The sequence below is a fragment of the Vombatus ursinus genome, unplaced genomic scaffold (assembly GCF_900497805.2).
Source record: "Vombatus ursinus unplaced genomic scaffold, bare-nosed wombat genome assembly UNPS02014893.1, whole genome shotgun sequence".
NCBI classification, from domain to species: Eukaryota; Metazoa; Chordata; class Mammalia; order Diprotodontia; family Vombatidae; genus Vombatus; species Vombatus ursinus.
The window spans coordinates 4,504,108-4,517,102 of record NW_020954671.1 but is presented as its reverse complement, the minus strand read 5'-3'; the positions used below and the strand labels follow the sequence as shown (position 1 = coordinate 4,517,102).

At 37.0% G+C, this 12,995-nt stretch overlaps 1 protein-coding gene across 2 annotated transcripts in view; it reads left to right on the top strand.

Annotated features, from left to right (window-relative positions):
- RTN1 (reticulon 1) overlaps positions 1–12,995 on the top strand; it is a 268,086-nt gene that overhangs the window by 119,726 nt on the left and 135,365 nt on the right. The window contains exon 3 of one of the 2 annotated variants that reach the window (XM_027842894.1): positions 6,358–7,149. The exons of the other annotated variant lie outside the window; for it this stretch is intronic. Coding sequence (XP_027698695.1) covers positions 6,358–7,149 — 792 coding nt within the window. The remainder of the gene's footprint in view (positions 1–6,357; positions 7,150–12,995) is intronic. 2 annotated transcript variants of the gene reach the window in all.

The following is a 12,995-nucleotide window of genomic DNA, read 5'->3' as shown; positions in this document are numbered from 1 at the left end:
AGTTTATATTTATTTATCTGTGTACTTCTCTTATCTCCTCCATGAAACTGCAAACTCCCTGAGAACAAGAACTGTGCCTTGTACTTCTTGGCATCCCCCACAGAACCAGCACAGCGCTGTGCACAGTATGGTGTTGTTTTCTTAAAATGTGGCATAATTTGGGAAGCAGTGGTACCTCTACTGCTTGGCTCCCTTGCTGATTAGTTCCGGCATAGTGTGTCAGAGCATTCTATAGATAGGGCTTAATTGGGAAGGATCTCACAGGATCTGATACTGTTTTTAGAGCAAGAACTAGGAATGCCAGGTCAGCGTGAGAGAGACACAAAGAAAAAAGAGATGTAGAGAGAGAGAGAGAGACAGAGACAGAGACAGAGAAAGAGAGACAGACAGACAGACTACCGAAACGGCACATTAACAAACCTATGGAGTAATACACACATTTTTCATTTCAGCAATGGGAAACCCTGCCTGATGCCTCGGAATTAAGGAAATTGACTCAGCTTGTTTTGTGAAGGTGGCTAGTCTCTGAAACAAAACCCAGTAGATACAGGCTGTGCGTCCGTTTTCTCTTGTTCTCTCAGTTGCTCCTGGGTGAAAATGTGAGGAATGTAGGTTCCAGTATCTGTGTTTGTTTATTTTTATTCTCTTGGTCCTGATCAGACAAGAAATGTTTGAAAAGAAAGAAGGCACCCACAAGCATCTTTGCATTTATAATTTTGAAATTGAATTGATTGGATTTTTTTTTTAATTTGAGGAGTATCATCAGCTATCCCATCTGGACCATTTGAGATTTTCACTAATCTCTTTTCTGAATAGAGGCTATATTTGTACCAACTGATTCATTTCAACAAAACATGCATGGATCCAGTCAGATGGTTCACCTAGCATAGCATCTTCTAGAGATGATATCCCCCAAATTATATTTTCTCCTTTTTCTTTGGTGAGGCAGTTGGGGTTAAGTGACTTGCCCAGGGTCACACAGCTAGTAAGTGTCCAGTGTCCGAGTTCGGATCTGAACTCAGGTCCTCTTGACTCCAAGGCCGGAGCTCTATCCACTGGACCACCTAGCTGCCCCATTCTTTTCCTTTTAATCTTCATTAAACTATGTTTATTTGCCTCTGTGTCTTCTACTCAAATGTTTTCTTATTCAAATTTTTGTTTATTAGAATCATAGGGTTTTAAGTCTAGAGGTGGAAGGGACCTCAGAAGCAATCTCATGTGCAGTCATGCTTCTCTCATGATTTTTTTTGCTAATAGCTCATTATTAAGCATTAAATCATTCATTAAAGATGTATGTAGAGCATTATGCTATGGAAGGCATGCTGATCTCCTGAATCTTGCAGTCAATCTAGTGGAGAAATACAGTTCTGGAGTGTGCTGGTCAATGTTTAATAACCAGTCTCCAAAAAAAAGATATTCACCCAACACTTTTAAGTTTAATCTGCATTATTAACATTTTGTCCATCACTTCCTAAGCCTAGACAATCAACAAAACAATAAAGCAAGCCCTGATTTATACTAATTTCTGTGGTATGAATGCCTACATTAAAATTTTAACAATAGGCACACCACCCCAGAGGACACAAACCTAGATAACTGTACTACGTAATATTACATGTTACATACATACATAAATTACACACATAAAATAAAGAAATGTTTTAAAACACATATTGTGTGCCAGGTATTGCTGTAGGTTGTGGTGAGGCAAAGACAAATATGAAACAGTTCCCAGGTGCAGAGCAAAATGATATGTGAAATATAAAGAGTAGTGGGTCATGACAGGCAGCAGGGACTGAGGGAGGGCTTCATGGAGGAGCTACCCTATGGTGTTTCTCCAAACATGAGCTAAGTATATATCCCAGAAACATGAATAACATTCTAGTTGTGCTTAAGTATGTGTCCCTGCTGCTTAAAAGCATCTCAGGCAAAGAGGGAGGAGTTTTCTTTAAGTACCTCTCCCATGCTACCTCTAATCAAACATTAAAATCTATGTTGTGCCAAACATTGTGCTAAATTCAGTGGGGGAGGAGATTTTAAAAAATCTAAAGGCTTGACCTTTGTCCTCAAGAAGCTGACAATCTAGTTGGAGAAATACAATGAATACTTATGAAGCAGTACCATTATATAAGAGCTAAATTGTGTAATATGGACCATAAGAATTATAGGAGAACAGAGAAAGTAGACATAATAATAGCTCACATTTATGTAGTGCTTTGAGATTTGAAAAGTGCTTTACAAAGACCATCTAGTTTGAATCTCACAGCAATCTTGTGAAGTAGGTACTATTAATATCTCTATTTTACATATGTGTTCACCGTAGTTATCAGAGAAGGCTTCATGGAAGAAGTGTCAAAGCCTTGAAGGATTGCTCCGGTCTGGCAGCATTATGACCAGCTGTGTCTATTGGTGATGCAGCTGTCAAAGCAAGTAGATCAAGCAATCAGTCAATAAACATTTAAGTGCCTACTGTGTGCCAGGTGCTAGAAATCTTAACTTGCCCTATGCAAAGTTTCATTCTACTCTGTAATCCACATTTTGAGAAAACATAGCCATGTTATCATTCCCATTAACCATCCTGGGAACCAGTGAGCAAGACTTACTTCAGAGCTGGGACGTTGATGGGTAGAGGTGATGGTAAATATACATACTGTTTTTTATGTTACCTCAATGGTCTAGCTCCATTTATACACAGGATACCAAAAAACAAACCAAAAAACAAGGGAAACATTGAAAAGCCCCATGCTGTAACTCTTGGACTTAGCAGGGTAGCATTTTTCATAGGCCCTAGGAGTTGGAAGGGACCTCAGCAATTACCTACTACAACCAATGCCTGAATAGAAATCCCCACTACAATTCTTTTTCTAAATTCCATGTAATCATATGCTAATTTTACCTCTTCTAATGCGGGAATGTAGGAAGAAACATCAGGTTTATCAGATGAATCTTTTCAGACCTCAAGACTCAAAAAGGAAAATAAGCAAATTCAATCTTTGTGTTGAGAAATGAGTAGTTTCTTAATTTGTGTAGTCCTTTACTCTTGGCCCACTCATCCCTCCTGAAATCCAACAATTTTTATAACTGCCATAGTGTGTGAAGTCACATAGGAAAATAGGTGTGCACAATCTAACATAACAAGAACTTCATATATGAATTAGGATATTTGGGTAAAGAAACATTCCAATTATTGAATAGGATGCATGAGGAAACTGAGGTCTGGAGAGAAGAAATAACTTTGCTAAGACCATATGGGTAGTAAATAGTAGAGCTGGGACTAGATGTAGGTGTTGCAAATCTAGACACAGTGTGAATGTATTTTCTACTAGACAACATTTCTCAAACTTTTTGGTCTCAGAAACTCTTTATATTTTTAAAAATTACTGGGGACCCCAAAGAGTTTTCATTTATATGAGTAATGCCTATTATATTTACTGTATTAGAAATTAAAACATAAATTTTAAACATATGAATGTTTTAATTCATTAAAAATAACAATAAACCTATTATATGTTAACATTTTTATGAAAAAAATACATTTTCCAAATGTAGCTAGGTGGCACACTGGATAGAGTGCTAGAGTAAGAAAGATCTGACTTCAAATCCAGCCTCAGATACTTACTAGCAGTGTGACTCTGGGCAGGTCATTTAACCCTGTTTGCCTCAGTTCCTCATCTGTCAAATGAGCTGGAGAAGGAAATGGCAAACCACTCCATTATCTTTGCCAAGAAAACCCCAAATGGAGTCATGGAGAGTCGAACACAAATTGAAACGACTCAACAACAACAAAATATTATCCAAAACAAAAAAGTTAGTGAGAAGAGTGGTATTGTTTTACAGATTTTTTGCATATTTCTTCAAAGTCTGGCTTTTTAGAAAACAACTGGATTCTCCTATCTGCTTCTACGTTCCATCTGTTGTCCTATGTGATTTTATTGAAGTTTGTGAAGAAAAGTCAGTCATGCACAGATAAGTAGTTGGAAAAGGAAGGAGTATTTTAATAGGCAAATAACATTTTAGGATTGTGAAAAAGTTTTGTCCTACTGGATCAACTTTGAGAACTGCAGCATTAAATCATGCTGCCTCTATACACAGGATTTATGGCCAGAATAGGACTTTTAAAGGTCATTTAGTCCAACACCCTCACTTTATAGATGAAAAAATTGAGATGGAGGGTCATGTAGTCAGCAAACAGCAGAATCTGGCTTTGAACCCAGATTCTCTGACAGTCAGATTATTAAGAGGAATTATTTTATTCCAGGTGTGTGGAAACTTCCAATGTAGTACTTATGGAATCACAAGTCTGGGCAAAGTGTGAAAGATTAACCCCATCCCCTAACACTTAAATAGAGATCTCCACCAAATAGATTGGGATTTATTGATAGATTTGAGAGACATAGCTAGGTGGCACAATGAATTGAGTGCTGGACTGAGAATCAAGAAGACCTGAGTTTGAATCCAGCCTCAAGCACTTGCTGATGGTGATCCTGGGCAAGTCATTTCACCTCTGTTTCCTTTAGTTTCCTCATCTGTTAAATGGGGATAATAATAGCATTTGCCTCTCAGGGTTGGTGTGAGGATTAAATGAAATAATATTTATAAAACATTTTACAAACCAGGTGTCATCTTCCCCTCTGCCACTCGAACTTTACTATCAACACCCCAACATTGCATACATGATACTTCTATCTTTTCCACTCCAACCCACTAACTCCTTATACTAATCTTTAGACTTTGAAAAAAAAAAGCTTATCCACACAGAGTTTAGAGAAGTTAGGATGGTATGGTGGAACAAGTGATAACTAGGGAGTCAAAGGACCTGTGTTCAAATCCCATTTCTGCCCCTTGTGGTTTGTATGGCTTGGGCAAATCACAACCTGACTTTCCTTATCTATAAAATGAGGGACTTGTTTGTCCTCTCTGAGCTTCAAAGACCCTTCCATCTCTAAATCTGTGATCCCCGTTTGAATGGGCCCTGAAACAAAGCCTTGCGGAGCCATCTTTGTGCCCTCAAAGGCATTCTAGGGTAGTTTCATCCAAAGATTACAAAATGCTCACAAAAGTTTAGGATATTCTTTATCAGCATCTGAATTGGGCTACCTCTGACAAGCAGCCAAATAATTCATTTTGTGGGGGTACTTTTCATTTTTCACATGTAAGAACTGGTAAATGCAAGAAAGAGGAGCAATGGAAATTCTGTCTAGTGACCTGGCCTGATTTATGGAAACAGTACAGTTCTTTCACTCCCATTGCCCCAAATATTTGCATTTTTTAGTACTAAAAAGAGCAATAATTAAATTCAGTTTGACAAATTTATTTAGTATCCACTCTATACAGGACAAAAGATAGTATGACATAGTGAATGAGTTGGCCTTAGAGTCAGGAAGAATTGAGTTCAAAGTCTGACTTGGCTGCAGAATTTGGCCATGTTACCTCTGTGCCCCCATACAATTCTCTGAGACTTTAAGTTACAGAAGAGTTGCTCATCTATGTTAGGGGAGGGAGTTTCTACAACATACTTCCCTACACTGATGAAATCACTGGTTTGAACAAAAAGAAAATTTGCAAGGCACTATTTTCATCCTGTTAATATCTGCACATACTCTTGAACCTGAAAGCCAGAACTGACAAATATCCAAATGTTAGAGGACCTGGGTTTGTGTCTTGACTCTGCTATTTACCCCCTGTGTGATATTGGGCAAGTACATTCACCTCTCTGGGCCTCGGTTTCCTTATCTGCAAAATGAAGAAATTAGACCAGGTGACCCCAGAAGGTCACCCCCAAATCCTTGATTTTATGGCAACATAAACCTGCCCTTTCTTTCTAGGAGAAGAGGATACAAGAGTTGGATTGAATGAAAAAGAAAAATAGTTTACTTTCATTTATTTTTACATTGATAGTGGTAGGTTGAGAGGGCAGTGAATAACAGGTTGCATTGCTAACCAAAATTGCATCATTGATATTAAAATATCTTCTCCAAATAGAGAAATTAAAAGTAGAGCACTGACTTTTAGATGTCATGTGCTGCATTAAAACATACAAAACTAAAATTTTCTTTGTAAGAAATTGTTAATGCTGGGGTTGTTTTATTTTTTAATAGTTAGTTGCCTTCAGAGAGACATAACTTTAATAATTGGACCATAAAAGTAATTAGCTTTTTAGGCAGGTGGCCTGTCTATGTGCTTAACCTTGGAAACAACCTAGATTTTTGCCTGCAAGATTTTGTGTTTCTGAAGAAATGATAATGCATCTTCTCTAATAGAATTTTTGTTTCTTCTGTCTGTCTGTCTGTCTGTCTGTCTTTCTCTGTGTATGTGTATGTACCTTCCCTGTCTCTTTCTCTTTTTATGGAATAACAGAACCATCTGGCTCAGAGTCCCAAGGTAAAGGCAGCTTCTCAGAAGATGAACTTATCAGTGCCATCAAGGAAGCAAAGGGATTATCTTTGGAAACCACTGAAAGCCAGCAGACAATGGGACAGATTCCTGAAAAACCAGAGCCCCCAAACAAGTCTGGACCGCCAGCTGCTCCATGCCCCTTGGACCATGAAGTTAGTGGCACTGAATCTGGTGACTCCGAGATAGAGCTTGTCTCTGAAGATCCTCTGGCTGCAGAAGAAGTACTGCAGTCCAGCTACATGACTTTTAGCCATATCAGTGGCCCTCCACCATCTCCTGCCTCCCCTTCCATACAGTACAGCATCTTGAGGGAGGAGCGAGAGGCTGAACTGGACAGTGAGCTCATCATTGAGTCTTGTGATGCTTCCTCTGCTTCTGAGGAGAGCCCCAAAAGGGAGCAGGACTCTCCATTGATGAAGCCCATAATCATGGACATTATCAAGGAAGAAAATGGCTCCAGGACAGAGAACCTTGGGGCTTCCGGATACGATGTGGACAACAGCGTCAAGGAGAGTGAAATGAACAGACAAAACCTGGCAGAGTCCGCCTCGTACCTGAAGGGCTCCTTTGTTTCCCCCCAAATCAGCACTGAGCTCCCTACGTCTGAAGGCAGAACTGAAGAACCGCAGGGGAAAATATCCCAGAAGAAAGCAGCTGACGTGACAGGTGTTAGTCAGAGTCATCGGTCTTCAAAGGACTCTGGGCAAAATATCTGGTCCTCACCCCCACTGCTGTTTTTAAATAAGCAAAAAGGTAATTTCAAAGTTTTTATGGTTAAATAAAGTTTGTTTGCTTGAATACCCTTCCCCTCTCCTAAAATGCAGTCATTAAATAGATGGGGTTTTTCTTTCTCTCTTTAGCCCCCCTTCCTCACCCCCCGAATCTCCCAGGCTCAGTATTTATAGGCTGGTTATACAGGTGACCAGAAAACAATCCCAAGAAAGGGGACAATGAAGAAAAAAGAATTTAAATTAACAGCTGGAATTTTGGTGGCTGAATCAAATGCTCTGAATGGCTCCTCTGCTGGCAGAGCCCATCCATCCATAATAATGAGTTGTTTTGTACACATTCTCAGTTTCTCTGAATGGAGTTAGCTCCCTTCAGCTACTCTAAAAGCCTTTCTAGTATTTTACTCTGGGGCTGAATTTCCTGTTTTCTCATTACCTTCCAGTTCCTTCTCCATTTTCTTTTTTCCCCTACTATCCTGGATGGTAACAATTTCCTGGTACAGTCACAAGGCTGCCGTGCTCACAGGTTGGTGCCCAGCATTAACCCCTCTCCTTTTTTGTCAGCCAAGTAGTCTCTAGTGGATGAATGCATTTTCCTTCTAATGCAGATTTCCCCTTTTCCACCCTCTCTTCTGCCTAAAGAGCCTTTGAGCCTCAATGTTTTGGGTCCCTGCTGCTATGGGAAAAGATGGAGCAATGTTTGCCACTAGAACTTAAGTCTCTAGGATGAAATAATAGAAGCCTTTCTCTCCTCTGAAATAATCTACAAGTGATTCTCTCATTTTCGAAGTTACTTACAAATTAGTGTTTGGATTTTGTCATATGATCTTTCACTGATTGATCCTTGAGTAGAGATTTTGAATGTAAGTTCATAGTGGGCAGCCATGTAAGTGAAACTAAATTGACATAATGGATTAAGACCTTGATATTTTATAGTCAGACACTGGTATGTGTGAAGAAATCTCCCTAATAAACTCAGCTACTGGAACTCACCTGAATTTCCCATTGTTACAGTAAAGAGTCATAAATGAACAAATAAAGACCAACACCTTTTGCAGGAAAGGACGGATGTTGATGCCGACTGCCCCACATATACCATGGAGTTGCCCACCCATGTTAACTTTTAATGCAGACCTAACGAACTGTAACATTGGCTCAATGTTCTTTCCTATCTGTCCACCTACTCTTTTATTTCTTTAGCATAAAGGCTTGCCTTCTTGGAGTTAATAATTCCAAGGATGTAAACTTATTCTTGTATAATGTTAACTTCATTTAGGTTACTAGCGATTAGACACCATCTTATAAAAATGAGAGAACCACTTTTCCTTCCCTGATCACTTTGAAATTTAGCCTCTGGGTTCTTCAAAATAAGACTCTGGAATAAGGGAATATTAATGTTAACAGCGGTCTATTGGCAGAATGTAATTAAAAAGACAGGGTGAACATGATTATTAATTCTTTGGATCAGAGGTATTGTGTGATTTCAGTTATCATCAATTCTTCTTGCCTGATAGATTGGGTAAGTGATGAAGTAACACCAGTCAGTGAAAAGTCTGAAAAGCCTTCTCTGTCATTGACCTTGTACTTCATTATGTGGGGGATTTTGGCAACTAAGTACCATTTTTATTAGGCTAATGCTAAAATTAGATTCTGTTCTTTTGAGCTCACACTAACTAGAGACAGGCCAGGTTAGGATTAATAATTTACTAAGGATAATCTACACAGAAAAAAAAAACAACTTAAGAGTGAATTGCACCGTTTATGTAAATTTTATAATATTATTATAAAAAACATATTTCTAAAGCTAATCCCCCACCTAATGCTTATTCACTGAGTTCACTGAGTGCATAGCTCTGTATACTATTGTTGGAATAACATTATTGATATCATTACCTGGATTCTTAAATGAATCTCTCATTTAAGAATCCAGGTAATGATATCAATAATGTTATATTAGTGCTGTTCTGGTACAGTTCACAACCTTTCTGTGCCTTATTTTCTAATTCTTGTCCATGTCTTTCATAGGGAATCCACCTAACATCCCAAAGGTCTACCTGTAGCTCCTATTAATATATCAGGAGCAACAATGTGTTATGTATGCTGTCCATTTGTTATTCTTTTCATTGAATGGTTTACCTGACCTCCTCTTCTGGCCATACATGTCCCTGTTGATGTTTTTCACTTTTGCTCCTCACAGCCATGTTAATATCGGCAATGTGCCACATCTTGCAGACACTGACCATGTATCTTTCTCCAATATTTGGGGTACCTGTAATTTTGATTCTTTAGAGAATGTGATGTTCCAAGATTATAAGCTGTATAGTATTAAAATTTTTTATTGACTTAAAATTTTTTTACATAGCTTCAATTTCCCCTGTAATACAGTATTAATAGGAAAATATTGATACTAAAGTTATATTATTGCAGCATTGAGCAACTAAAGTTCATGGAAAACATTGCATTTTCCCAAAAAATGTCTTCCTCATCATCATTTGTGCACACAGCAATGCCTATCCAAAATATATACTGTCATACTAACTTGATGCCCATCTGTGTGTCATAATTTGGGCAACAATGGTGGAGGTGGTGGTGGTGGTGGTGGTGGGAAACACATTTTCATCCACTTTGTTTTCCATTGTGGATGGTTAGTTTGGTCAGTTTTGTATTATTATTGCAGTGGCTCTCAAAATGTGGTCCATTGACCTCTGGGGGTCACTGAAACCCTTACAAGGAATCCTTGGGGTAAAAATTATTTTTAAAATAATACTAAGATATGTTTAGCTTATTAAATACTTCTTTTTGCTAACTACATATATATGTGAGGCCAAACTTTCCTTGTTACTTCAACTAAAACAACACAGTGCAACAGATTAAATACAGAAGCAGATAGCAGAATCCAACTATCTTCTATTAAACCAGACATTAAGGAGATTTGCAAAACTATGTAAAATAGTGTCATTCTTCTCACCATTTGGGTGGAAATATATAGTTATTTTTCATAAAAATATGTTACTTATGTTAATATGATGGATTTATTATTATCACTTCAAAATAAATGCATAAATATTTTATAATTTCAATTTTAATTCCTAATATGGAAATATCAATAGATATGACCCACATAAACACTAGCTCTTTGAGGTCCTAAACACTTAAGGAGGTAACGGGCTTGTGAGACCAAAAAATTTGAGCACTGTTTTTTTCTTGATTTAGTTTAGGAGGCTTTGCTGTGTTCTGGGGCTGAGTATTATGAGTATAATACTATGATATCATTACAACTTAGCATATAATTATTTTAAACAGTGTAATGATGAAATTTTATAGTGTCCCTTTCCTACATAGTGGTTTGGGGACCTAAAATGGAAACAGAAGACAAGATACTATTGTGGGAGGGGGAGGGAGGATTCAGGGAGAGACCCTAAACCAACAGTTAGAATTATATGATAAAGGACAAAAAGTGTAACAGCTGTGACTGTGAATAGGAATGCTACATAGCATATTTTAGAACCTTTGTCTGCATGTGTCACTTCAGACTTTGTGAAAGCTCCCCAATATTGCCTGAACCATCTGTTACCAAATTTAGAAGTTAGAGATATATCAGACATTCCTTTCAAAGGACTCAGCATACTCACTAAAATAACCATCATTTTCACTTTGCCCTTAAGGATTCCTTTGAAATCCAGTCATCCCCAAACTTGATGTTTTAGTTAGACTTGCTTTAATGAAAAACAGAAACAAAACAACAACAACAACAAAAACCCCTTTTTGAAATAGCATATTATTGAAATCTTTTGCTTTTATATTACTTATATTTTCTGAGGTAAATTTCTCCCTACCCCTCCAGAGAACCATTCCCTGCAACAAGAAATAAAAAAGAGGAAAAAATAATCAGTTCAGCAAAACTAATCAACACATGACGAAAGCTTGACGTTATAGATGCTAATCCATACCCATAGTCCCCCACCTCTGTAAAGAGGGGTTTGGAGAATGTGTCTTCTGTCTTCTCATATCTCTTCTGTGGAAGCAAACTTAGTCATGATCATTTCTTAGCATTCAATTTTTAATCATTTTGCTGTTTTTGTTCCTTCCATATATGTTATTGTAGTATTTTGTATATATTGTTTTCCTGGATCAAACCATATATGTAAAGAGCTTTGCAAATCTTAAATTGCTACATATATACCAGTTCTTATTATTAGTTATTCTTTATTTTGTATTGGCTCTTATGTCTTTTCATGCTTCTCTGTAGTTATCACAGTCGTTGTTTCTTATAGCACAGTAAAATCCCGTTGCTTTCATGCACTACAATTTGTTTAATCGTTCTGCATTTAATGGGCAGATATATTGTTGCCGGTTCTTTTCCCTACAAAAAGCCCTTCTATAAATATTTTAGTCTACATAGAACTCTTCTTTTGAAGGGCCCATTGGCCTCATTGGGATCTATACCTAGCAAAGAAATGTCTGGGACAAAGGGAATGGACATTATGATTACTCTGTTTACCTAATTCCAAATTGCTTTCCAGAATAGTTCACAGTTCCATTAACTAATCATTAGTGTACTTATCTTTCAATAGCTTCTCTTAACATTCACTCTTCTCATGTTTTGTCACCTATGCTAAACCTCAGAGTTATTTTTATTTGAATTTCTCTTATTATTAGTGATTTAGAACTTTCTTTCAATAATAGTGTGCAGTTTTTCTTTTGAGAAACATTTGTTTACATCTTTTGACCCACTTATATGTTGCAGAATGTTTTTTAGCGTGTATTTGTATTAGTTTCTTATACATCATGGAAATCAGTTTCTTATCAGGGATGTTATATACAGATTTTTTTTCCCTCAATTTACCTTTATCTGTTTTCTCTTAGTTGCCTTAATTTTACTCAAGCTAAAGCTTTTCAATTTCATGTGATAAAAATTACCCATTTAATTTTTTTGTAATCATTTCTGTCCCTTTTTTTGGTTAGGAATTCATTCCCTGCCACAGTTATGAAAGGTATCTGATCTGGTTCTCTTCTAATTTTTTTATAGTATTATTTTTAAAATTCAGGTCATGTACCAGTTTTGAATGTATTATGGAGTATGGCATAAGATGCTGGTATCTACTTAATTTCTGCCAGACTGCAACCCAGTTTTTCAACAGTTCTTATCAAGTACAGAGTTTTTTCCTGAGTGATTTATGATTTGTTTTGTTTATGAAACACTGGGTTATTGAATTTGATTATTTCTGATTCTTCCTTCTCTGGTGTGTTCATTTCATCTAATTTCCCATTTTTAACCAGTAACATAAATTTTATGGTGATAGCTTTTTAATGTTGACTGAGTTGTGGAGGTGCTGTTCTGCCTTCATTTCTACTTTTGATCATTATTTCCTTTGATCTTCTAGATCTTTTGCTCCTCCAGATAAATTTTGTTATTGTTTTTCTAGCTCTGTAAAAATATCCTTTTGGTAATTTGATTTGTATAGAACTAAATCAGTAAATTAGTTTGGATAGTATTTTAATTTTTATTATATTGCTGCAGTCCAGCTATAAGTGCAGAATGCTCCTCTATTTGTGGTTCTTTTCATCCTTAGGAAGAATTTCATAATTTTATTTTTATATAGGTATTAAACATATTTTGATGGATTGATTCCCAGATATTTTATGCATTTGGGGGTTCTTTCAAAATGGATTTCCCTTCCTACTATCTGAATAGAAGCATCACCGTGTGATGGAAATGACTGCAAGTCCCAAATCATGTAGTCAAATTTCATTCCCTGCCCATTCCATGATCACTTTCCTTTACAATGACCATACCGTCTTATATCTGATTCCAAGTTTACATATCATTCTAGGTGCCAACTCACACATCTGTTATCCATGATGTTCTCC